The sequence below is a fragment of the Sesamum indicum genome, linkage group LG3, assembly GCF_026168435.1.
Source record: "Sesamum indicum cultivar Baizhima isolate 11 linkage group LG3, ASM2616843v1, whole genome shotgun sequence".
In the NCBI taxonomy this organism is placed as follows: Eukaryota; Viridiplantae; Streptophyta; class Magnoliopsida; order Lamiales; family Pedaliaceae; genus Sesamum; species Sesamum indicum.
The window spans coordinates 17,976,225-18,001,687 of record NC_142659.1 but is presented as its reverse complement, the minus strand read 5'-3'; the positions used below and the strand labels follow the sequence as shown (position 1 = coordinate 18,001,687).

Below are 25,463 nucleotides of genomic sequence, written 5' to 3'. Positions count from 1 at the left end.
TAGGTATTCAAGAATCATGATGATTTGAAGTTGTGGCTCAATGCTTGCTAATAAATGAAGAAAGGCATTTTCATGGGAAGAGAAAATGATGTACTTGTTGATAAATACAGTACTCATGATAGAGCCAAAGAATCTTTGAGCCATGAACTTGCCTTCGATGGTTCATAGGAGGAATGAGTTGGAGCAAGCAACAACTTCAGCACTGGTTGAACAGTAAATCATGGAGGAGTTAGCAGCTTTGCTATGTACAAGTTGAGGAAATTTATGGGGAAAATGATAGAGAAAAGAAAAGGGAGAATCCTCCTCCAGAATTCAAAAAACAGTAAATGAACTGGGTAGGTAATTCATACTATACAAGATCATGAAAATTGAAACATTTTGCAAAAGAGTGTCGACATAGACCTGTACAAAAAAAGAGAACATTGAAGAAGAAATAAAAGACCTAAGAGGCAAAAACAACCAATTCTGATTGCGGAAGAAAACAAAAAGCTCATTGTGGAGATAACAGGCTAGAAAGATAAGGAGAAACGATCAATTATTCATGAAACTAAGGGGTAATTCTACTATGCCAATAAAAGACATCAACATATAAGAAGTCATTAGCCCAAAAGAACCAAAAATTTAAAAATATTGAGACAAGTTTGAAAACCATACTATCAAGAAAATAATATGAAGCAACTAATAAAGCAGTATGTTGCTCAAAACCTGGCCAAGAGTGATGTGATGCCATCATCCATCTGAAACAAATAGGGTGTCGCATTCGGTTGTCCTGTACCTATGGTGTGAATTCATGGGCATTCAAGCAGCTCTGCACCTCGTTAAATAATATCCAAGTCTTGGCTGCCAAGTACACTTAATCTCGAAGATAGTAAATATGCATCATATATTACCAAAGAATAGAACAAGAAATTGAAGCTACATATCAGAAATTCCTACCTATTTGCCAATATATATGAAACATCAGGAGGAACTTATATTACCCCGCTTCTTCGCAAAAATGGACTGAGAACCCTGATTTGCTCAGTTTTAAAAGATCTATACATAATTGAACTTTATAATTTGCAAGAATGATATCAGTGGCCTAAATCGAAAAGATTAAACATCCTCCACATCTCAGGAGACATTATGTGTACGCAATTCCATCCTGTGGTTTTTGATTGGTCTTCGTGCAAGTTCCAGTGTATAAACTATTGGAGACTGTTAGGCGTAGGTCCAGGAAAACCAATCAAATAATTACTATAATGATAGACATTGGACTCTATCAGGAAGACTTCTAGGCATGGGAAGAGCAGTTACATATCTTTGCGGAATAGGTTTCTGAGCGCTTGGAGTTGTATCAGTTGATGCCTCTGTGTTGTCACTTTGGCCACGCCCATGGAATCTTGCAAATCTATTGATTACAGAGAACTTCTCAAGATCTTGACATTCTAATCTCAAATCCAACATTGATACACTCTTGTCCAGTCTACAACATCGAACACAAGTATCCATATCAGAGGCAAAAAATCATGTCAAAACCATAAAAAGTTAAATTTTAACAAAACAGAAGACAAACCACAAAGATGATCAACCCCTTACCCTCTAAAAGAAAGTGAGAATTGGAAGAAAGAGAAAATGAAAAAGAAACACAAAAAGAAGAATGAGAAGATAAAGTTATACAAGCATGGAACTAAAGAAACAAGTATAACACCATAAAAACAACAGATACCAACAGAGCGTGGAGCAATTTAGGGCTCACTTTACAATACTACCAAATTATGATGTTAGCACTAGGATCAGCAGATGCGCACTGTTCTGCTGCCTATCACATAATTCCAATTAAAAGAATTTCCTCGAGCAGGTGGCAGAAGTTCTTCGACTGTAGTTCTTTTCCTTTCAGTTGTTCCAAATTGACAATCAATTTAAGTCAGTATGACCGCAAGTCCCTACTCCACTTATTACCAAATAAAAGGACAGTTGAGTTAGACAACATCAGCGAAAATCAAGAGAATCCTGATGCACGAAAGAACATAGAGTTGCGAGCAAGCCAAGCAAAGTGCTAACAACATTTGACTTTTCGGCTCGAGCTTGAAGTTGATACCTGGAGCTTGAGCTTGGATCAAAGCTAAATTGTCAATGATTGGTGCTCAGCCTCAGGCTATATATTTAAACTATCAACCTTGGACCTGGCTTATTTAGCTAGAAGCTTGAGATCGGCTAGCAAGCAGCTAAATAAATTTAAACCATTTATATATTTTAATTTAATTTCATCACATATATTATAAATCCATCATAGTTGCGCATGGCACGAAGGCGCCCTAGAGCCATGGCGCAGAGCGCATATTTGCATAAATAAATTATATATTTATACATTAATATCTTTTAAAATCATTATTACACAAACAATTAAATATAAACAATATTTATACATTAATATCTTTTAAAATCATTATTACAGAAACAATTAAATATAAACACTAGAAATTATATTAATCATTATACTATAAGAAATATGTAAACCAACTGGTTAGGGATTTTCTTCCTTTTTTGTTTTTCTTTTCATTTTCTGTTACTTTACTATTTTTTTAAAAAATAAAAGAACAAATTAAAAGGCTGGGCTTGAGCAAGCCTTGCCTCATTTTAAACTGGGTGAAGCCCAGCCAAAACACAATTAATTATAAAAAATATATATATAATTCTAAACTAAATCTGACCTAAATAAATACTAAATAATAGAATTAATAATCTATATAAATAAACGGTGCCTTCTTTTATTCGAAGTGCCTCGTGATCTTCAACCAATTATGTGCTTCAACATAATTACCAGGAGTAAGCGCCTATAGCCTGTTTCCAATACTCAGCGGCTTGATCAAACCAAGCCTCCACAATTTCAGAATCTCCCTGGCGAATGGCCTGTTCTCCCCGATCAGAATAGGTTATTAAATTCCTTACCTTAGAACCGTACTTGAGAGTTTCCTACCTCATACGGCTCCTCAATTCTTTTGGTGTCCTGTTAACGTATCTACCGAATGGGATTTCTCATGGATCTATACCATTTTTCGAGTTAACAAAAGAGGTTCATCCGTGCCTTTTACAATTATGAAATCCATATGTAAATATAACACTACACAAGAAATGAATACAGGCTCACATGTTTACAAATAAAATCGATCAAGCTGGCAAATGACTTGCTAGATTTTCAGGCAGCCAGACCTCAATAAATTTGAGTTTGAATTCAATCATTATCAGGACTAGTTCTAAAGCTCATGAGCTGAGTCACTTGGTTTCCAGCCTCAATTGATATAGAAACGTCACTGCATCAGATTAATACGCACAAGCACATAGAAACATGATGACATATCCTCATTCATTTCTATCCTGATGTCCACTACTTTACGTTGTGTTTCCCTTAAAAAGAGAGTACTGGCAGAACAATCAAATTTATGCAAGTATCTCCAGGATCTATTTAAATCCTGACTCATTTTTATCAGCTTGTTTCCCATCAAAAAGGAGTTCAGATAACCTGAAAAACCAACTAAATTAACTCTTTCCCTGAGTGCCTTTTCCCCTTGTTTCAACAATTCTAAGTACCTTGCATTGATTAAACATATTATAAGTGCCTTAAGCTACAATTTGAAAGTAAACCAGAAACTTAATCATCCAACCTCCATTTCTCTGGAAGATCAAATATTATGATCCTGAGGAAAGCCACTCTAACACCCTGTTCCTAGTTTTGACACAATAACTTCGTGCACTTGGACATTTGCTTACGAGAATGCGTCCAGGCTTTGACCATAAACTAGAGAGAAGCAAGAAAAAACTCTACTCTCCCTCCAAGAATGACAGAACAAGTATTTATTTTTCAGATATTTGATCAAATAACTGCTCCTGTTAGCTTGAAGCATCTCCCTTTACTGGATAGAAATGCAAAATGAAACATTATGTGGGCCTGCATCACCTGATGCTAATTTAAAAGAGATAGAAAAAGGATCAAAATGAGAGCTTAGACTTATAACAAGGAATCTGCATGAAAGCAGCAAAATTATAGATATCTGCGCACTCATTGTGTACGTCTACATTTTGCATGGAAGTGTGCATTTACCCCATCTAAAGTATATTTTTTTTTCCCTAGGCTTTGACACAATAATTACCAGGAGTAAGCGCCTATAGCCTGTTTCCAATACTCAGCGGCTTGATCAAACCAAGCCTCCACAATTTCAGAATCTCCCTGGCGAATGGCCTGTTCTCCCCGATCAGAATAGGTTATTAAATTCCTTACCTTAGAACCGTACTTGAGAGTTTCCTACCTCATACGGCTCCTCAATTCTTTTGGTGTCCTGTTAACGTATCTACCGAATGGGATTTCTCATGGATCTATACCATTTTTCGAGTTAACAAAAGAGGTTCATCCGTGCCTTTTACAATTATGAAATCCATATGTAAATATAACACTACACAAGAAATGAATACAGGCTCACATGTTTACAAATAAAATCGATCAAGCTGGCAAATGACTTGCTAGATTTTCAGGCAGCCAGACCTCAATAAATTTGAGTTTGAATTCAATCATTATCAGGACTAGTTCTAAAGCTCATGAGCTGAGTCACTTGGTTTCCAGCCTCAATTGATATAGAAACGTCACTGCATCAGATTAATACGCACAAGCACATAGAAACATGATGACATATCCTCATTCATTTCTATCCTGATGTCCACTACTTTACGTTGTGTTTCCCTTAAAAAGAGAGTACTGGCAGAACAATCAAATTTATGCAAGTATCTCCAGGATCTATTTAAATCCTGACTCATTTTTATCAGCTTGTTTCCCATCAAAAAGGAGTTCAGATAACCTGAAAAACCAACTAAATTAACTCTTTCCCTGAGTGCCTTTTCCCCTTGTTTCAACAATTCTAAGTACCTTGCATTGATTAAACATATTATAAGTGCCTTAAGCTACAATTTGAAAGTAAACCAGAAACTTAATCATCCAACCTCCATTTCTCTGGAAGATCAAATATTATGATCCTGAGGAAAGCCACTCTAACACCCTGTTCCTAGTTTTGACACAATAACTTCGTGCACTTGGACATTTGCTTACGAGAATGCGTCCAGGCTTTGACCATAAACTAGAGAGAAGCAAGAAAAAACTCTACTCTCCCTCCAAGAATGACAGAACAAGTATTTATTTTTCAGATATTTGATCAAATAACTGCTCCTGTTAGCTTGAAGCATCTCCCTTTACTGGATAGAAATGCAAAATGAAACATTATGTGGGCCTGCATCACCTGATGCTAATTTAAAAGAGATAGAAAAAGGATCAAAATGAGAGCTTAGACTTATAACAAGGAATCTGCATGAAAGCAGCAAAATTATAGATATCTGCGCACTCATTGTGTACGTCTACATTTTGCATGGAAGTGTGCATTTACCCCATCTAAAGTATATTTTTTTTTCCCTAGATATATGTCTATGTACTAACTTCTTGCCAAGCAAAAACGTTAACGGAACAATGGGAGACAGAACATTATAAAAATATGGGAGTAACAGATATCAGATGGAAGCAACTACTCTGGGAGACAGTAAAGAGACCCAGATAGCTATTTCAATATCTCCTGAAAATTTCTTAAGCCCACTGCTAAAGGTTGAAGAGATTATTTAGCTACCCTTTTCCCATAACAGATATAACAATCTACCAAAGTTCCCAAAAAAAAAAAAAGGAAAAAAAACACTTGGTAAATCATTAACAGCTATCTAATCGTCCAGACAACACATATCTCTGGTAAAACTACTTTACCTGAAGAAATCATTTTCCAGCTTCCTAGCTCTTCTCATCAGCTCTTCAGAAGCTTTTGCATAACACCGACATCCATTTCTCTCCGACAATTTGCTCTTTGCACGAAGTCTGAAGTATAAAACAAAAGAGCAGGTTATAAAGAATGCCACCAAATAAATAAGGTGAAAGATAAAAAGATTCGACACAGTTTTGCCAATTTCATGAATACCCAAATTCATTCTTACCTGTCCATGCTGTCACCAGGCTGATCCAAATTACTTGAGCGGGAAACTGTGCTGCAAGCATCTCCTAGAGCTATCCTGGAGACAGCATAAGCTACAATCTCGTAACTCATAGTAGCATCAACAGGGAGAATAGCTGCTGGTGAGGGGGGAAGCAATTGCTGCATGAGATGCGTTGTCAAAGTAAGCCTTCGTTTGGATCTAAGCATTGGTGGTCCATCTTCAATTAGTTCAGCATCATCTTCAACCTGCCATCAGAAAATGCGCTGAGGAATAGGGCCAACTATGCAAAAATTAAAGTCAATACATGAGGAAAAGTATGCATCCAGCACACCTTTTCAGCAAGACGATTTGTTGCTTTATTCCAGTCTGCTTCTGGCTTGCTGCACCGAGTAAATCTCATGCAGATTAGGAAAATAAATTAGAATAGTACAAACATAATAGTTGTAGATCACAAGCATCAGCCGTGCTAAATTCCATTTAATCAATTGCCCAACAACTTATCATTAAGCATACGAGTCTATAAAAGAAAATATTCAAAAGAAAGGTGAATAAAAAAGAAGAAACAGACTGGTGACAGCCACCTGAGGGTCCAAAGATCTTGTGAACCTTCGGATATTATTCTGTGCCAAGGATGAAGTTCAGAGGTAGCACTCTTACGCTTCTTGGGTCTCAAAATCTCAAGATGTTGACCAGTGACATTAAGCTGCGATGATTGAGAAGAGAAATGTCCATTGGCTAATAATGAGGGAATAGAACTTTGATGGCTGTTGCCCAATTGACATGCGTCAATGGGAGCAACAGTTCCTTTCTCCTCCGCGTTAAGAGTATCCAAGCCAGTGGAAGACTTCCCAACATGTTCTCCTGGTCTTAAGGAGGTGACTTTGCGTGCATCATATATTTGCAACATTTGCCCATTTTTAAAAGTTCCATACTGATTAAACCACGATGGAGCCATCTGGGGGCTAACCTGATGATGATCAGCTCTAGCAGAAGTCGAATATCCACCACAAGACTTGCTCTCAGAAATGTCTCGACTAAGTCCCAGCATATCCTGTGAGGCTACATTTCCTTGTTGAGAAGTGTTCTTGTGGAAGATTTCAGCTGGACTTGAGAAGTGTAGCATCCCTGAATCCTCAGATGGGGCCCCAGTGCTTGAACCCAAAGAATCTCCTACTGCATTGTGTTCATTCTGCTGCTGTGCCTTCACAGTTGCTATATGAACATCCGAAACACTTTCTGGTCCTTTCATCCTCTTCGAGACCCTGTCGCTTGAATCAGCCTCTGCATCCTTTAAACCCTGCATTTGGCTCAGTAAGGAATAATTTTGATGAGAGAAGCTATTAGGTCTCAGTGATCGACCAAAGGCTTCAATATCCTTCTGTGTAGAAGCAGAATTTGCAGGAGAATCTTCCAAGCAATTTTTCATGGAGGATGCTTTTCCCAATGATTTTTCCATCTCTGGAACTGGGTCAGTGTTTGCAAATACTACTGGCTGACCAGAACTCTCCTTCAGCCTTTGCTCTTCCCCATCAAAAATCCCCTGAGGGTTTACTTGACCTTGTGTCAAAGGAGAACTTGATTCCAAAATATTTGGCTGGGGTGACTCTTGAGTATGTGATGATGCTTGCTGAAACTGAATGCTCATATTATTTTGATGGGTAGGAACATTGGTCCACATATTATGCAACATTTGTTTAGAATATCCCTGTCGAGGAATACCAGACATGCCAAAATGCTGAGAAGTCGTCTTACCATCCCGGGTGGGTATAGTTGTAGTTGGAACTCTTTTCGTTACATCACTCGGGCCGGTTTGACGCGACGTGCCCCCAGATGATGCAAGATTATCTTGTTTAAAACAGCCAGATGCATCAGGCAAGAGAGTCTCTGCAAGCCTTCTTTGTGCAGAGTAGGAACTGTACCCATTGGAGTCAATCCGCTGATTCACCAACATTTTTCCAGTTGAACTAGTTATATGTTCATTCTGAACATTACTTCTTGAATTCGGAATAGCCGAACTGGAAGCTAAATTAACATTTCCAGGCATCTTATACAGAGAGTTCTCATTCCCACCATGATCTGGAATTGCAGATCTGTTAATCTTGAACTCAACCTGGGTTTCTTCAAAGGAAGGCAAAGATGGACCTGTATGTGTGGCAACCATCTGCTGGTCTTTACCTCCCATTTCTGCAGCAGCATTACTAGAATACAAGGAATTAAATGCGTCATGACCATTTTGAGAAGACAATTGACGCTCAGGAATCTGCAGCCTTTGGGATGGAGGACCAAGTTGCAACCCAAAACCTTGAGAGACAGAAGCCTGATTATGCTGGAGGCTGCCAACCGCATCCAACTTTTCTGCTTGGGGCAGCTGAGGTGATGCATTGCCCTCAGAAGAGCTAAACAGAACCATGGCACCATGACTAGTTGATTGATCGACCTTGTGAAGAAGCTCCAGCATGTTTTGACTAGCATGAAATGGATAAAGTTAAAATAGTATGGCAGAAGTTTAGATTAGTTTTACTGACACCAGCAATGGAAGTGAATAGTGAAGGTACCTTGAAGAAGAAGCATTGCTGGACGTGTATGCATCAACGGGTCGACTAAAGAGAACTGATACCTTAGGCGCATGACCAGAAAGGTTTCCACGTGATGGTACCTCATCAGGAGCTTCAATATCTCTTTGCAGCTCAGAGGACTGGTCCTGCAAATAATAAAATTAATCCTGATTTCTGCCTAGTCAACAGGAAGTGTTATACATACATGTCACAAAATTAAAAAAACACCTTTTCCTTTACTGTTGAATTCGTTGGACCCTGACCAAATATTTTTGACTGGCCAAAATGGGGATTTTGCTGGTACATAGCCTGTGTACGGGTGGTTTGCTTGTGAGCATAGGTTCCAACATCCTCATCAACATTTCCCATGGGATGATACTGAAACTTGCGATGAGCAGAAACTTTCCTAGGAAGCTGATTTGTTGAAGTTTGCTTCCCAATGGGAAGAGATCGTGAATCACCTTCTCTGAACGAACCAGAAGTGTGCTGAGACAAGTTTGAGCGATGGCTGTCATTAGAATTTTCCTTCCCATCACAATTATCTATCTCATGCCTTGCATGTCTCGCAACTTCATCTTTTTCACGGCTATTCATTGGGTCCAAAACCTGATTCAGGTCATTAGCTTGATCCAGTGATCTTACCAGACTTTCAGCTCCTTGGGATCTAGTCGAAGGATGGGCATTCTTCCACTGATTGAGTAAATAATTATGCTGAACAAATGGACTGGTTTCTTCACTTATCCTTGCATTACATGAGTTAGCTACTGATGCATCATTTTTCGAACTTAAAGTTTCCTGATTTGCTGGGGAACTGGCTACCCTAGATTTTACATGACCCAACTCAGAAGGAGAACTATGAACAGTATTCAACTTCCATAGAGAAGTTCCATGAACCACTTCTCCATGCACCACTCTCACTTGACTGTTTTGAGAATTTTGGTGCAGCTTCTCAGCCTTATGATTATTCATCACCCTCTCTCCACCAGGTGGTATAGCTTCCAGAGAATTCCAACCATTTGATTGTAGTCTAGTTCCAGTGTGTCCAGAAACCCAAGTTGGAGAATTTGTTTTGGCATTTCTCTCTGCCTGTAGAGAATGAGAGGCATCTGTATCTTCAGCAACTGAACTTTGTAATGGACCGCTGTTTGACCACTTGCCAGCTTCCTCCAAAGACTGATAAAACCTCTGAGACATCTCAGTCTGCAATCTTTGGCCAGGTTCATTTTGAAATTTCTGGCTTAATTGATTCAACCCCATTACATTGTTTGTATTGATATCATCAGGAGCAAACGATCCAGAACTCTGGGCTGATGGCATTTGCAGACTGTCATCAGCTAAAGATGATACTTGTTTGCAACTCTCATTGTTCAATGAAAGGGGCTGACTCCCTGAAGGACCATCATTATTGTGAAAGTTCAGACCACTCCAACCCTCCTGTGGCGGCATATCGCTGCTGGACGTTTCACCTACAGCTGATTGCATAAGAGCACTCCAACTACCACTTTGAATAGAAGGTAAACCATTTGATAAGCCACCATTATCGAACAAAATACCAGCTTCTCCAGTATTATGTGTTGGCTTGCCAAAGGCAGACCATATATTATCATCTGAACCAAACAAAATCTTTTCTTCTGTTGGATCTAGGGCAACTTCATTCTGTGGTGAGGCAACCTGCCTAGTTGGCTTTTCACATGAGGTATCTGGTCGAACAGCTAGATCCTGTCTCCCCAGGAAATCCTGCTGAGGTGCATTTCTCGACAAGGAATTCACTTGCTGGAGGCCCCCAATATTTCTCATCACAGTATTTGGAGATTGCCTAGAAGCAAGTCCAAACATGTTTTCAGTCTGAAATTTATGCCTAGAAATGGAAGACTCGTTCTGTACACCTACCTGATCTGGCAATAAATTATGTTGATTATCCTGAAGAAAATTACTATTATTAGACATTTGAGGCATTGAAGATTTATCTGTCACCATTTGGGAATATTGGTTTCCGGGTAAACCCCTTGAACTTGAAATAGGAACTCCATAAAGAGATTGATCAACCTGCTGTGCCACCAAATCCACTGAGCACTGTGTCTGGCCAAGATTTGGTGGAAAACCAAGTCCATTAGCAGACACCTGCATGGTTGGAGAACCCCGGTTCAGCCAGTTTGTACCAAGCTCAGCGCTCCAAGGGTACTGTAAGCAATCAGAGTTTGGTGTTCCATTCACCAATGTGGTCTGGGTGCCAGATGCCTGTTTAGCAAAGGGGGGAACCTGATTAATCAAATCCTGTTGCCTTAAACCAAGTTGCTGAAGTTGCTGCTGCCTTTGCAGCTCTTGCATTTTCCTGATCATGAGTTGATGTTGAAATTGCTGCATGTCATTGATTCCAGATTGCTGACGCTGCAAAGATTGTGGTACGGTTGACTGCTGATGGCTCATCTGCTGGTGCCCGCCAAAAAGATCAAAGGTGACGGGGGACAAAGATGTTCCTGATCTAATTGAAGCTTTTGTGTGATGGTCAGGGCCACTAGCTTGCTGCAACTCACGGACAGATAAGCCTCTTGAGGTTATTGAAAGACGCTGATCAGAATCTGTATCCACTGCCAGAAAATTTGCTTCATTCTGCCTTGTCTGGTGAAACTCATTTCCATACATGAAGCCATTCAAATTTGGTTGTTCATTTAAGGACTGACTTTTAGCAAAATCAGGCCTCAGATTTGGCTGAGTAAAGTTCAAGTCATGTGCCTCATGAAGGGGATAGCTGCCCTCTCCTCTATCTACGTCTGCAAAAGAGAACAAATATCATAAATAAGAAAACAATCCAGTAAACGGTTTAAGTTGATGATCAAGCAGCCATGTGATACCTGAGGTTTGCGGAGTATAATTTTTGTTAGTGGAACTCAATAGATCAACTTGTCTTTGGTTGCCAACCCAAAAGTTGCTGTTTAGCACTGGCCAATTCCCTTCCACAACTTGTGAGTGATGATTCCCCTGCAATGAGTTGTCTTGTGCAAAAAAATTGTGAACCCTATCTCCAAATTCGTTGCTAGGCATAGATGGTTGACACCCAAATTATCAATTGTGTAATGTTGGTACGCTTAAAGCCTTAAACTTGATATAAAGAATCCAGTGCTTCAAGTTTAAAATTCTTTTCCACTCGTATCCATCTATACAACATAAGAAAATTATATCTGGAAAACAAACAAAATTATGAGCGCATCATAATCTCCTGAAATCAATCTTCAGTTCTGTGCTTGCTTCTTAACCTGAACACCACCTCCTGAGCAAGAACAACCAAGATGAGTTATTACAAAATCTACAGACAACAAACATAATTACAATAACTAAACCAGCGCTAACGAAGGTAGGTGTAATATTCAATAACACAATGGCTAGGTGCTGCCAACTCCTTGAACAAAGGCATAATAAGACCCTGAATTCATCGGGTCTCCATATTCTCCATATAAGTGTTGAAAAAGGAATTGGAAAGCACGAGATGAATTCTGACAATGGTGGACTCAGGGAAACCGGGAAGGGGATAACTTGGCAATTCAAGGACAAATGAAAGGCAATCTCAAAGCAAAGAGAATACAAATGACATGAAATACTTGTAAGTTCAGTATTTCCACTCAAAGACCTCCGTAGAAATAAAGAAAATGCACTTAAACGTGTGCATGTGCATGCTCGTGCACATCCAGGAAGTGCAAAAACATGGTCAAATATCTAATGTTACGCCTATATCGCCCCAAGCATCACAGAGAGCGGAAAAAAGTTCTAGGTTGAAGCTAAAACAGCTTTCATTCTCCTAGGAGAAAAAAGTTATGCTAGAAGATGACTCACTAGAGAGCTGTCAAAATATATTCAGCATTCTTGCCAATCACATTTTTCAAGCTACAGCCTCTGAAAATAAGTCCTGCCTTTCATAAATACTTAATTTGGCCATGAACCATGGCCCAGCTCTGAAAATAAATTGCAAGTCCATCGTGAATTTAATTCTACCATAGAAATTTCTTAGAAGAATACAATTGAGAGTCATAATTAACAAAATCAGTTAGTTATACATGACCCATTTGTGATATAACTACCATTCATTCTTTAACTGATTGGTGCTTGATCAGAAAAATAAAAATATCAAAGCAAAGAAATAAAGCTAAAAGGATCAAATCAAATAATGTAACTACACATCAGGGTACCAGTGGGGTGTGGACAAATATCAACATAGTTAAATTGTTGGCAGAAGTCTAATGGCAAAACAAAAATTACGTGGGAGGATAAAGCACCCAAATAGCACAGATGCCCCAGACTGCGAGGTAGGTACACAATATCAAACCTTAGGCACACACTGCAAGTTCATCAAATAAAACCATTAACATATATAAAATCACCAACCTCCTTGAAACTAGAAGATAGGAAAATCATGAAACGGTAACTGCAATCAATAATTGAGTCCAACTACCAAGTATATAAACAATCAGGTTCAGGCTTAACATTCAGTTGTTTCGAGGGACGACTAGATGATTTTCTAACTTCTTTCCGTCATCGCCATATCTCATTGTTTGTTTGTTTATATTATCTGACCAAGGTAAATTTGCGTTCTCCGAATGAACAGTGTGGGATATCTCAAGAAACTTCCCCAAACAAGGTACGGTGCAAATCATACAGTGTTACATACATTTTTCCTTCTTCACTTCTGATGTGAGAGTAAAATGATGACAATCCTTTTGAATCACCACCAAGAAGATAACAATCTTAAATCTCCAATCACTTTGATTCAGTTTTATGATGAATGAGAAAATAAAAGACAGCAAGTACAAATATTTTTTATAATTTCTTTCCTTGCGTATCTTACCTGTGATCAATCTTAATGCACCCTACATAATTAGTTATAGAGGTCGTAAGTATACGACGAAAGTTTCCTTAAACTGCAGAATTTGGCACACAACTACCAGAAATATTAAAATGTGGTGCTCAAGCCCCTACCAATTGGAGCATTATCAAAAGACTTGGAGTTGGTCATGTCAGATTTGAAACCTAATTCAACCATTCTAGTGGAAATTGAAGCCTGCACGGTATCCATTTTTCTTCAATTCTATCAGCCATGAAGCGTGGAGCTTTAGAAAAGACTTAACAGAGGTGAGGTAGAGAATTGGTTATCTTATCAAGTTCCATCACTTCAAAATGTTTAATTTTATAGCTGTTAAACATTGCCCTTTGACGTTAAAAGCTGAAAGTAGATGATCCCCATTTCCCTAGTCTTTTAGAAACTATATCAATAATTATTGCAATTTTCCCAAACCATAGAGACTGAATATTTTGTTTCAAAGACTTTTTTATTTTGCAGCACAAACATTATTTACTTTTAGTTCGCTTTGAACTACTTGTTTTAATATTATGATTTTGTTAGACGTATTTTGGGTGGATCTCATTTGAAGTATTATGCCAACATGTGGTTCATTTTATCTAAGGTTCAAACCTTGTATCTTATCAAAATATCATTATGGAATGAAAATGTATGACTTGCAATAATGTAACATTATTCCCTATATGAGCTAAGTGAACTTACTTTGCAGATGCAAAGTATTAGGCCAATTTATGCTCAGATTTCATCTTAGTTCCAAATCAAAATACCTTACCAAAATATCATTATTGAATGAAAAAATATGAGTTGCAAAAATGCCATTCCTCAACAAACTCATTTTTCCTATCTGCCTTATTGAGTTTCATGTCTGAGTATGCTGCATTTTAACAAATCTATTCCCATTCCAACTTTACCAAAATTATCCTGCATGCCAAAACCGAATCTGGAAAACATATATTCATGGTATCCATGCAGTGAAATAATGCTAACACATGGGCAAGACACTATATACTTAAATTGAAATTCTAATTTTGGATAAAATCAAATCTGAGACAGTGAACTTTCCATTGAACACTTATACCATCAACTCAGTGACACTTCACGACAATTTTAAGACCTTAAACCTTAAATTGTAATTGTTTAAGTGGAGATTTCAGCTACAGAACCAAGAAACTAGTCATTTATGTCAAGGCATAAAACCTGAGTCCCTCAATTTTCATAACCACGGTACAACAATCTTCATTGATAAGCATAGTAATAAACCCAACATACCACATTGAAAACCCTAATTATAGGGCACCAGAGAAATACAAACAAAGGGAATTTGAGGAAAGCAGAAAATTACATTACAATTAGAAGCAAACTAACAACAAACAACCACGCAGCACATCTCTTTTTTTTATGATAATGTGGCAGAGGTTTAAGCTTTCACAGTAGTCAAAGAAACATCGAGAAGAAACTAAAGCAGAAACCCTGGATATGTTCAGTACACCACTAAATCACAAAGAACTAGGTGACAACTAAACCAGAAAGCGAAAAGGGGTACTTTCCAACTGCAAACCATTAGGAGCCAAAACCAGAGAACCAAAACCCTAATTACAAGATTGAAAAAGAACGGAACAATAACCCTAAATTAACAAACCCAAAATCAATTATGGACAAAAAAAAAAATCAACCCCGAACAAGACGAGAGCAATATCAATTCAAGAAAAAGAATAAAGCAGACAGTAGCCAGAAACCACCGTCGTACCTTCACCGTAAGAGCAACACCATTTGAGGGGGTTTCACTAAGTTTGTGGAGCGATCGGCGTCGAATAAACCCCCGCCCCGCCGCAACTATCTTCAGATTCAATTCAGGCTCTGTATTCCAGCTTGGAAAGCAGAAATCGAACACTCGTGGAGGAATTGAAGCTGCTTAAAAAGCTTCGTTAATGGAGGGAAAAAGAATGTGGGGGGTGGGAGGGAGGGGGATCGGGTGTTGGTGAATCGGGGGTCTCTAGCGCCGAAGAACACTTTCAAGGGCTCTTGTAATTGGCTTACTCGGCCGAAACAACACGTGCAGGAATCCTACTGGCTCCTCTATAACTTATCGGAAAACATTAGTTCCATAATTCATTACTGTATTTGGTTTCATTTTTAACTTATTTTAACATGTTTTGTAGAGCTAAAGACAGAAAAATAAAAATAAATAAATATATATTAGAGATAGTATGTATGTTTGATTTTATGTTTGAAAATAATATAAAATAAGTATGGTATATTTGATATTGGTTAATGGGAGACAAAAAGTATTGTTTATTGTCAAATCATGTCTCTTATATATATATATTTATGTATATATGTATGAATATGTATATAATTTATTTAGTTGTGAGTAGATTAAATAAATAGTATTTTCTAATTATATATGTACGGAAAAGAAAAAATATAATTTATATAAATATACTTTTATAAATAATTAAATGCACTCTAGTAATGGATTAAAATATTTTTGTTAGTCGTTCTATTCGAGGTGATAAGTTTAAATGCATTATTCAAATAATTTAATATATGAATTAATCGCATAGAATTGATATATTATTTTATACTTTTTAAAATTTTTTAATTATTCCTATGATGTAGAAAAATATTACGTACAAAATTGCTCATTATTCTTCCTTTTGCTTCGAATTGCACACTGATTATAATTTTGTCTATAAATTTCTTACTTATATATCAATTTCTCATTATGATTCATTTTTTATTCCTAAATTCGAGACTAATTTGAACGTTGGAGTGCTAACGTCTTTTTTGCAATTCACCCTTTTAGGATTTGCATTCATTTTGGCCAAAGCTTTGAACGTAGTCCATATCAATTGGACCCGTGCATTTTTTGAACGCATCACATAGAAATCACCAAATTTAATATAAGTTTATAAGCAAAAAGTAAAAATTATCAAAACTTACTAAAAATATTGATTGAACTTAATTTTATTAAATAATATAAATAAAGATAACATATTTTATTATCATCCAAAATTAAATTATGAGGTATTGATTAATAATTATAATGTACGGTGAATATTGGATATGAAGTTGATATAATATTAAATATTTAGTTAAACATATAAAAATATTTAAAAAAACATATTAATACTTTTAGAAAAAAAAAAAAAAACTTATGAGCCAGCTCAAAAATAAAAATATATGATCTTAAGCTCCGGCTTAAAAATCTTGGGCTTGAGTCGAGCTTCAAAATGAGCTAGCTAGAAATATCGCGAGTCGGCGCCGACTACCACCCTATCTTCATTAGCTTTTCCACATTTATCTGTCACAAAGAGTTCAGGTGTTGGAAACACATTATAGAATCTGCTCTTTGATATGGTCATCACACAAGGAAGAAAGCAGCCAACAAAAATTGTTATATGAAGCAAAGGCCACTGTGCTCTTCTCCAATACTAAAGATACATTGGGAAACTAAACAAAAAGGAATGATTACATTTATATCCTTGATATATGATTTATTTATACAAATTATTCTTATTTTTTAAATAATTATACATACGCCCATCAAATTATTATTATCACTTACACAAACCATTCCTTACTTTTTTGAAAAACTACACCTCCTAAAAATGTACAAGCTATTTATATTTTTTGATTAGTTTATAATTATGCAAAAAATATAAATAATTTGTATAAATAAATCATAGTTCAGGGATATAAATGCAACTATCCCGAACAAAAAGTGATATGGTTTAACAAAAGGTATAATGATAGATTTAGCCACAACTTTGAAATAATTCTTCTTCAACAGAGGAGCAAACTGCCAATTACCCACAAAAAATAAAAGAGAGAGAATATTCCACCCACAATCATTCACGCAACTCATTTATACCTCCAGAGATGTCTGCCTGCTGATGGGAGATGAACTGTAGAACAGAAGAAGGAGACATCAATGGGGTCGGCTCGCACTCGTATTCAAGTGCTCTCACTCTTCCGTTCACTCCTGCGGACGGCGCGTCAGTTCACGGACTACAACATAAGGGAGTATGCAAATCGCCGAGTTCTCGACGCCTTCCGCCATAATCGCCGCCTGTCCGACCCGGTGGAGGCGGAAGCCGCCTTTGCCGACGGGAAGTCGCAGCTCGGGGTCGCCCAACGGCAGGCCGTCGTCTATTCGCTCTACTCACCCCGCGTCAAGAGCGTTATGGAAATTAAACTCTAGTGATATCATGTATATCTGCCGTTTCAAGTCTAATTAGGTTAGTATTTATAATCTAAGTATTGTAGCTTTGTGAACTGAAGAAATTCCGATATTGCTACGTCTTACTTATTTTATTGTGGATTTTTCGGGTGAACCATGAACGTTGATGATGGTTGTTAGTTATTGTTTTTTCGATATTATTCTGGAGATGACATCTTCAAGCATTATCTTCTTCCAAATTTTCAATTGTTCATTTCAGTTTCAATAATTATGTCAGTTTCTTCTTGTGTAATCTTCTGTGGTCTTGTAATCAAACAAGTAAATGCTGCTCGGTACGAATTGAGCCGCACAGTATTCTGTGATACCGATAATTAAACATTTTCCAGTTTCTTTTTTTCCTCATGGGGTTTAGAACTTATGAGCCGCACACTATCGTGTGAGTCTGCAATATTTTTTCATGTTTATAGAGATCTTCTTTTTCTTTTTGCTGATTCCTCTATTCTGTAATAGTATATTTTCTGTCTTGTTATATGAATTATATGAAGTGGTCTATGCATGCTTGCGCACATTGATGGAATGAATTCTCGGTTCTGCTGACATTAACTTTCTGAAGGATAATCTGTTTTTTCCTGCTAAAAAAATGTGTGTTGAACATGTAGTACGCTTCAAGTAAACAAGTTATTGACTTCACAGAGATGTGCTTTTCGTCAAAATTCACCTTTTCTTATCATACCGAGTGAGGAGATGACTCTATTGGTGCTCAGAGTATATCTTCCATTTCAATGTCAACCAGAGTTTTTACACCACTAAGTCTGGATCTTTAAACAATAACGAGTTGGATGGGTCATAGTTTAGCTATGATTTAGTTAAGAAATGATTGTGATATATATTACGAGGAACAACGATGTCATATAAGAATCGTCTGCAATGACAACTTCTTTTGATATATATACTTGGTATTGCTAAAACTTTATTGTTTTATGTGCTTCAGTCATGCTTCGGATTTAAAGTCCTGTGTTATCGCTTATTGACTGAAAATTGGGGTGTTATAACCAACTAGTTGGATAAGTGAATACTGTTTCAGGAATGCTTCAGAAATAAGTTAACTAGCATGTAGCCTGCTTTGATGATACCTTGGATGATCAAGGTCTGAATGAGTACAAACGTCAGCATACAGTTATTTTGTGTGGTAGGAGATATTTGATCTTGATGTCGATGAGGGTACAGTAGAGAAAAGAATTAGCTTTGATTCAGAGCTTGAATCAGAACATCCTTCAGTCAACCCAGGTGAGAAGTTTGGCTAAACCACTCGAAAGCTTAACCTGCCTCCCGAACTCGGTATCCATTTTGCCTGATGGGTCACTCCTAGCGGCCTGAAGGCCTTCCCTCTGGCTCCCGCTTGCTGATAAGAACTAGAATTCAATTCAGACGTAAGAGCCGGCGGGCAGGCCGAAGCAACAGGACAATTACCTATAATCCCCCCCTCTTTTTTTTTTTAGCTTTTTATCTAGAAATGTTATGCCTGGTCGTAGCCCGCTTCATATAAATGTTATTTTTCAAATCCACATTTCATTATTGCTGGAAATCTCTTTTAAGTTCAAGCTCCTCTCACTTTCTGACTTCACTGAAGTTTCAGGACATGATGAAGGGAAAAAGAAAGAAGAAGATATTGTGGAGAAGAAGAGAAGGAAACCACCATTTCATTTCCAGTAGAGGATCGGTAAATACAATTCATAATGTATGAGATATCGATGTTTACTGCCCCATCCCTTACTCTCGACCAAAGACAAACACTTAGAATAACATACGAATGTGGAATGAAAATCAATGAAAATAATTTGAAGCTGCTATGTTGCATCCATGATGTTTCTCTTTTGTACGCCAACATTTCGTTTTTTAAAGGCTCATCCATGATGTTTCTCTTTTGTACGCCAACATTTCGTTTTCTAAGGCTCACTGATGTCTTTATGTTTTTGTTTTGTGTTGGTTTTCGACTATTCTAATGTTATTATGAAATGAACGTCCTCTCATTTAGCTACATAGAGAGAAACACAACAGATTTTGCTCTGGATTCAATCACCAGACATGACCTCATTCATTGTTGCATTTTGTTCCATCTCTCATTTCTTGATGCATGCGTGAGCTGTGTTGTTTACAAACCTGGGTGTTGGCAACCAACTTAGCTTACCAAAGCCGTACAAGGTTTAATCAAATCTCAGGCTTTTGATGTTGGTTTCTGCATAGTTAATCTAGAGCCTTAATACGAAATCTATGTAGGTTGACGCCGAAATCTCAGAAGTAGAACAGAAAAAGAACATTGTACAATTCCTCTACTAGGTTTCAACAACATACTATCTGCCTGGACTCCTTGTTCCAAGGTAAATAAATACAATTCCTTAACTAGGTTTCAACAATAGGAACTTATAATAGTCATTTTTTCATTTGTTGAAAAAGACTTCATTCCTGGAAGATAGAAGCATCTTGAGCATTTGTTAGAAATAAAAGTAGAGTTGAACTACAATTATATCAATTAAATGAATCACCAACATCAACAATATGTTCTGGTCAACATGTGCAGAAAGCAGCAACCTATACCAGACAGCCAAGAGAGAACATCTGGTAGCAGCTCTGGATTGATGTCAAGGAAATCTCAATATAAAGGATATGAAAGTTAAGTTTGTAAGTATGCATTGAAACGTCATGGGATAGATGATAGAGAGTTACAAGCCAATGGCGAAGAGCAGCAGTCGGATCATATTAGCTCTTTCATTTTCCAAGCAAACGACGGGTGCGCTGATTGGCACCTTTAACTCGGAAATTGAGCTCCTCCACATCGTCCTGAACATGATCCAGAGCTTTGTTCTGCCTGCATTTATAAACCATGTGTAAATAATCAAATTAATATCTATGTGGTGTGGCCGAATTTGGTCAAGGTTGAGTAGTCAAGATAGAATGCTGTTATGAGACACTTATTTGCAAAAACTAGCAAACTGTTAGGAACTTGTACGATAGAAACAGAAAGTGTGCAACAAATAAGAAGAAAAACAGAGATTTTAAGCGTAGTACGAAGATAACCTAATAGTTGCTCAAGTTATCTTACTAGAAAGAATAGTTATACGGTTAATGGTCACGCATCAACTACACATTATTACAGCATCTATAAAATATTGTAAAATTACAAGAAAAGGCGTATCCATAAAGTGACCAAAATTTGGGATTCGTGAAAGTTGTGGTTGGGGCTAATTGCAACATTGGGCGAAGAACACAAATGTGTGTGTGAAAAAGGTCATGATATAAGATAGAATGACCAACCGATCAATTTCAGATCCCATGTCAATAGCCATATCCTTTAGCTCCCCCAAGATATTACTTAAATCTGAGAGGGCATCATCTTGTTTCACCTTTTCTACCTGTCATGGTACAATACAATTAAAATCAGTCACATCCTAAACTGACATAAAAAGAAAAAAGATGTACAGAAGTTTGAAGTAAGCTCCAGGAAAGAAGACCGCTTTAATTGACCAATTAGGCAAAGTTATACATTCAAACACTATGTAACCAAATAGTTGCAGGAGCACAGGGACGTGATAAGAACAGCAGCTACGATCTACTCAATCTGAAGGGTGTTCATTAAGGTTCAAGTTCAAACCATCAAGACAAGGTCCTGTTTTGATCTGGTGATATTAAGATAAACAGCAAGCAGGAAACTAATGTACCAAAAACTAGTAATATCTAGAAGGGTTCTACAAGATGTCAGATTTGTGGCTCTTTAGCTCCAGACACGAACTTCAACTTACGATTACACATCCGAAGTCACCAACGCACCTCAACTTTCTGCAATGCATCTGTGGGTTCAGAGGTTGGTGTACGTGTATGTGATCGTTCCTTTGAGGAAGACAATCCCAATCTTTCCCTCTGCTCCAAGTGGTTACCCCGTCTTTGTACTGGATCATCTACACAACCATTAAAGGTTAAACCAAAACTCATGGACAAAATGCTTAGATTAAGACCCTTAAACTTGCGTAAACTTAATAAGCCAAAGATCACCCTTGTCGACGTGTTCAACTGGTGAACATAGATGATAATAATTATGTGAAAAAATGAATACCTCTGGTGATTATAGGGCCTGTTATTGGACGAGTTTTCTTAGGCTTCCATGTCTTGGAGAACATGCCCCCAAGACTTCCCAAGAGTTTCTCACCCTAAAATCAACTATAGATTATTAGGATCATTAGATGATTAATAAAAAAAATCAGTAGATTAAACAGAGAAAGGTAGCATGTAAAATAGTGTCTAGCACGTTGACAAATTCTTGTGCCATTTCAACTGAGTCCTCTAGTCCATATGTTAGTTGGTAGGTCTAGTATTTTTTTTTTTGTATTTGATTCACTATGTATAGATCACTTTCTACTTGTCTGCCTGCAATTAAAACAAGATTAACAGAAGAAAAAGCAAACATTTTCCAGAAAACTTAAATAAAGCGAATGAGACAAATGGAAGTTCTTCAACCTATACAGCAGCAAAGCATGGTATTTGTGATCAAATCAAAATATGAAGCTTCCGTATCAAGTGAGAATTTAGCTGAATCAGATATGTTGGAGCTTATACTAAGAGAAATAGCGGAAGAAAATATGACCAATCCCAACAACCATCAGATAAAAATTAGGGATACAAGTTTGTAATAGGATTAATGTTAAATGCGCATGGGATACAAGCTATTGGATAGAGAACTACTAAAGTTGAATGCACGAACCCACATTCCTGTTGTAACTAAATCCAAGATTCAGGAACACCCCTCCAAACCTTTCTGCGTGTAACAGAATACGACATATAATTATAAAGCATATTTGTAAATCACTCTCATTGTTTATTTGCTTGGATAGGAAGAAGGGTCAATTATTATGAAGCATTCTGAAGCTTCAGCAGGGAAAGATGAAGGCTACACGCATCATCCACTATAATCCTATCACACCCAAAAAATCCCGAGCCTGTTCTAACTTCTTATATGTCAAACATTTTGAGACTACCAGAAATACCAGTTAAAATGTGATACGACATACCCTACTAAGGTCATGGTCCATGTCGGCAGCAACCATGTGAGTTCTTGTAATTTGCTCTCCCTGTTGATGCAAAGTAACCAAAGTTTTAGTAGCATCTTCTCTTATGTCCTCAGCAATCTTGAGGCAATGTTTGACAGTCTTTGTAGTCTCTTCAGCTTTATAAGCAGCATAATTTTCCAGTTCCTGTACAGTCTGGTTCTCTAATCCTCCAGAATCATGGAAATCATTCTTGTATTTGTTTTTGGCTGCCGAAGAAAGATAGTTTTGAGATGATGAGGTACCCTTAATCTCAACATCATCAAAAGGATTTGTACTCAAATCTGATGTAAAGAGAGAAGGTTCTGAAGATGTTCTTCCAGAGCTTTTAAGGGTCTGCTTATTGTCCAACTCATGTGAAGATGTTCTTCCAGAGCTTTTAAGGGTCTGCTTATTATCCAACTCATCATCTGAGTCAAAAGGATTAGTGTGGTTATTAACAGGAAACCCGGGATCAGCCGAGTTGTGTTTAGAAAACCTATGTAGAGGAGATTTCTTAAGACCAAACATTTTGTACTAGCAAAAAATGGTAGGATGATACTAGGCTATCTTCTGCTGGGGAACGTGCACCTCTGATCAGTAAAAGTATGTCGCTGAGTGTTAAGATGACCCTGAAACAACAAGAGCGTGCTTGTTATTGATAAACAAAAGATACAACTTTAAGCAACAAAATGGCAAAAGAACGTCACTTGTAGAAGAAAATCTCTCACTACAATGAGGTAACGCGGACACACTCTAAGAGAGAATCGAGTCCTTTTCAATTGACATTTAAAGTAAGGCGTCCGGAAATCAACCAAAATGGAAAGAGGATGAAGAGGCAACCCTGAAGCCACCACATCAACCATGCCTTTTGGATGATTTCTGGAATCAGAATAATTTAGCATCCAGATGTTATGCTCCTAGATCAGCACACCGAAAAAATATGACCTTTTCTATTTATATACATCTCATGATCTAAAGACCTTTTCTTCTTTCCTTTTAACTCTGTTTTCCTTCTGAAAATTTATGCAACAACAGTATTATAAAGAACAACTCCACCCAGAAACAAAAGATTCAAAAAGGACAACCCAAATCGTCTTCATTTCATCTAAGCAGCCCAGCACACATTCTGAAATCATATATCTATAGAAAAACTAAACAACAAATATAAAGGGTGCCCAAAGATTCTAAACCGTATATGAGTACATAAATTTCCGAGCAAACATACGATCAAGAATCTGTAGCAGCACACTAACCCACAAATGAAACTGAAAAGGTAAAGAAAAGTCAATACGATATTCACAAGAAGACTAAAGTCCTCTTCTTCTCCTAAAATTAAATCTCTACTGCGCTGTACATAAATTATCAAGTCACAGTCAGCTATGGAAGCAAATAAGAACAAGAATCTCTCTTCTGCTGAAAAAAAATATATATATAATCCCATAAACACAAAAATAAACTAAGAAAACACAAACCCAGTCATTTTTCTTTTCAAGAAAGGCAAATTTTTTTGAATTGGCCCAGAAGCAGAAACACAAATCTAAACTAAATTTAAGAAAGAAAACACAGCGGGATACCTAAAATTCCAAGAAAGATAAGGCGATGACAATCTTGGATTGGAGGAGATGCTCCGAGAGTAACGCCTCTTTCAGAAAAATATTCAACCAATCTTAGAGCGAGAAAATGAGGGGAGAGAGAGAGAGAGTGGGGGGAAAATGACTTTGATCAAGTGGGCTTAGTTCAGTGCGTCAAGAGAATTGGTCAGAGGAGCAGGTAAGAAATTGTTTTGTTTGTAACTTGCTTACTATTTCAAGAACAATTTTAAGGTATTTATATTCCATAAAAGAATTAATATTTCTTTTTATTTGTAATAATAATTTTATATAAATTTCGTGCTATCTTTATATATTAATTAATTAAATTGAGGTATTATTTAGAATTATTTATTAAATACTTATACCTTATAAACCATTTTAAATTATATTATTTAATGTGGTAAAAATGATTAGATTGGAGATATTGCTTATTTTATTTTTACTTACTTTATTATATTTTTACGTTTTATTATTATCAGAGTCGGCTAAAGATAAAACAAATACAGACAGAAATTAAAATTAAAAAAAAAAAGAAAGAAGAGGCGCGTGAGAGTAGAGGTCAGCCGTCAGCTCACTCAAATTACCGCCCAGACCAATTGGACCGTTGCTAGCACGGGTGATTCTCAAGTAGATCTGGTGCAATGCATCAGATTCCCCCATCACTCATGGTCATCTCTTTTGTGCTTTTTCTTCACATTTCCTAGTTTCAAGTTTATAACGATAAATTGTATTTAGGATTAAATAAACTTCATCCTCATCAATTGTTTATATGTTGCATTTTTTAGGTACTTCATTTTTTTTTTTTTTGTATCATTAACCTTTTTTTTTAATGAAGATTTATTGTTTAATTTCTCTGGTTTGTATATTCCCTCACTACTAGCATAAGTTAATTTGTATATTAAATAAATTGTTACATAGTTATCTGACGATATGCCGAAATAATTTTATTCTTTTATTTTTATAAACAATGACCTACAACTTTTATTTTTTACACACAGTCGAGTATTTTGTGGTTCATTTTCCATTATTTTAGAAGTTCTTTTAATTTTATAATTCTAGAAGTTTTTATTATTTTTCTTAGAAAATTTATGTTTAAGTTTTTATTTAAAAAATATACATCCCACCAACGAGACCCAAGAGGCAAGGTCCTCCGTCAGGTACCCACTTATGTCTTTGAGGAGAAGTGGGCTACTACTAAGTCTTTTGGAC

General features: G+C 36.9%; 3 protein-coding genes across 11 annotated transcripts; 1 reads left to right on the top strand and 2 right to left on the bottom strand.

Annotated features, from left to right (window-relative positions):
* Positions 1-859: 859 nt before the first annotated feature.
* LOC105157976 (uncharacterized) lies at positions 860-15,409 on the bottom strand. 3 transcript variants are annotated; one of them, XM_088878425.1, is made up of 9 exons: positions 15,149-15,409; positions 11,405-11,820; positions 8,781-11,323; positions 8,553-8,692; positions 6,579-8,462; positions 6,329-6,392; positions 5,998-6,242; positions 5,774-5,881; positions 860-1,465 (listed from the first exon to the last, which is right to left on the bottom strand). In XM_088878425.1, the coding sequence occupies exons 2-9, from the start codon at positions 11,592-11,594 to the stop codon at positions 1,237-1,239; spliced, it is 5,403 nt and encodes a 1,800-aa protein (XP_088734551.1). In that variant the 5' UTR covers positions 11,595-11,820; positions 15,149-15,409; the 3' UTR covers positions 860-1,236. The 3 variants fall into 3 exon arrangements, with proteins under 3 accessions (XP_088734551.1, XP_088734550.1, XP_020548725.1); XM_088878424.1 differs by having other exon boundaries at positions 8,553-8,698; positions 15,149-15,408; XM_020693066.2 differs by having other exon boundaries at positions 6,329-6,377; positions 8,553-8,698; positions 15,149-15,408.
* A 1,775-nt stretch (positions 15,410-17,184) lies between these two features.
* On the top strand, positions 17,185-20,646 carry LOC110011775 (uncharacterized). 5 transcript variants are annotated; one of them, XR_016064718.1, is made up of 4 exons: positions 17,185-17,642; positions 19,221-19,304; positions 19,862-19,962; positions 20,163-20,646. XR_016064718.1 is itself a non-coding variant. In XM_088878779.1 (2 exons), the coding sequence occupies exon 1, from the start codon at positions 17,336-17,338 to the stop codon at positions 17,603-17,605; it is 270 nt and encodes an 89-aa protein (XP_088734905.1). In that variant the 5' UTR covers positions 17,185-17,335; the 3' UTR covers positions 17,606-17,642; positions 19,215-19,513. The 5 variants fall into 5 exon arrangements, 1 of the variants encoding a protein (XP_088734905.1); XR_016064717.1 differs by having other exon boundaries at positions 19,215-19,304; XR_016064719.1 differs by lacking the exon at positions 19,862-19,962.
* LOC105157977 (SNAP25 homologous protein SNAP33) lies at positions 20,090-24,426 on the bottom strand. 3 transcript variants are annotated; one of them, XM_088878777.1, is made up of 6 exons: positions 24,135-24,421; positions 22,645-23,291; positions 21,693-21,786; positions 21,410-21,537; positions 20,897-20,994; positions 20,090-20,450 (listed from the first exon to the last, which is right to left on the bottom strand). In XM_088878777.1, the coding sequence occupies exons 2-6, from the start codon at positions 23,188-23,190 to the stop codon at positions 20,351-20,353; spliced, it is 966 nt and encodes a 321-aa protein (XP_088734903.1). In that variant the 5' UTR covers positions 23,191-23,291; positions 24,135-24,421; the 3' UTR covers positions 20,090-20,350. The 3 variants fall into 3 exon arrangements, with proteins under 3 accessions (XP_088734903.1, XP_011072852.1, XP_088734904.1); XM_011074550.3 differs by having other exon boundaries at positions 24,237-24,421; XM_088878778.1 differs by lacking the exon at positions 20,090-20,450 and having other exon boundaries at positions 21,382-21,537; positions 24,237-24,426.
* Positions 24,427-25,463: the final 1,037 nt, after the last annotated feature.

Excerpts from the sequence above, each read along its gene's own strand:
- LOC105157976 (XM_088878424.1), bottom strand. The coding sequence starts at position 11,594 with ATGCCTAGCAACGAATTTGGAGATAGGGTTCACAATTTTTTTGCACAA. Across the intron at positions 8,699-8,780 it reads ATTCAACAGTAAAGGAAAAG|GACCAGTCCTCTGAGCTGCA; the intron begins GTGTTTTTTTAA and ends TATTATTTGCAG. Across the intron at positions 5,882-5,997 it reads CCTGGTGACAGCATGGACAG|ACTTCGTGCAAAGAGCAAAT; the intron begins GTAAGAATGAAT and ends TTTATACTTCAG.
- LOC110011775 (XM_088878779.1), top strand. The coding sequence starts at position 17,336 with ATGGGGTCGGCTCGCACTCGTATTCAAGTGCTCTCACTCTTCCGTTCA.
- LOC105157977 (XM_088878777.1), bottom strand. The coding sequence starts at position 23,190 with ATGTTTGGTCTTAAGAAATCTCCTCTACATAGGTTTTCTAAACACAAC. Across the intron at positions 21,787-22,644 it reads TGGACCATGACCTTAGTAGG|GGTGAGAAACTCTTGGGAAG; the intron begins GTATGTCGTATC and ends AGTTGATTTTAG. Across the intron at positions 20,995-21,409 it reads ATGCATTGCAGAAAGTTGAG|GTAGAAAAGGTGAAACAAGA; the intron begins GTGCGTTGGTGA and ends GTACCATGACAG.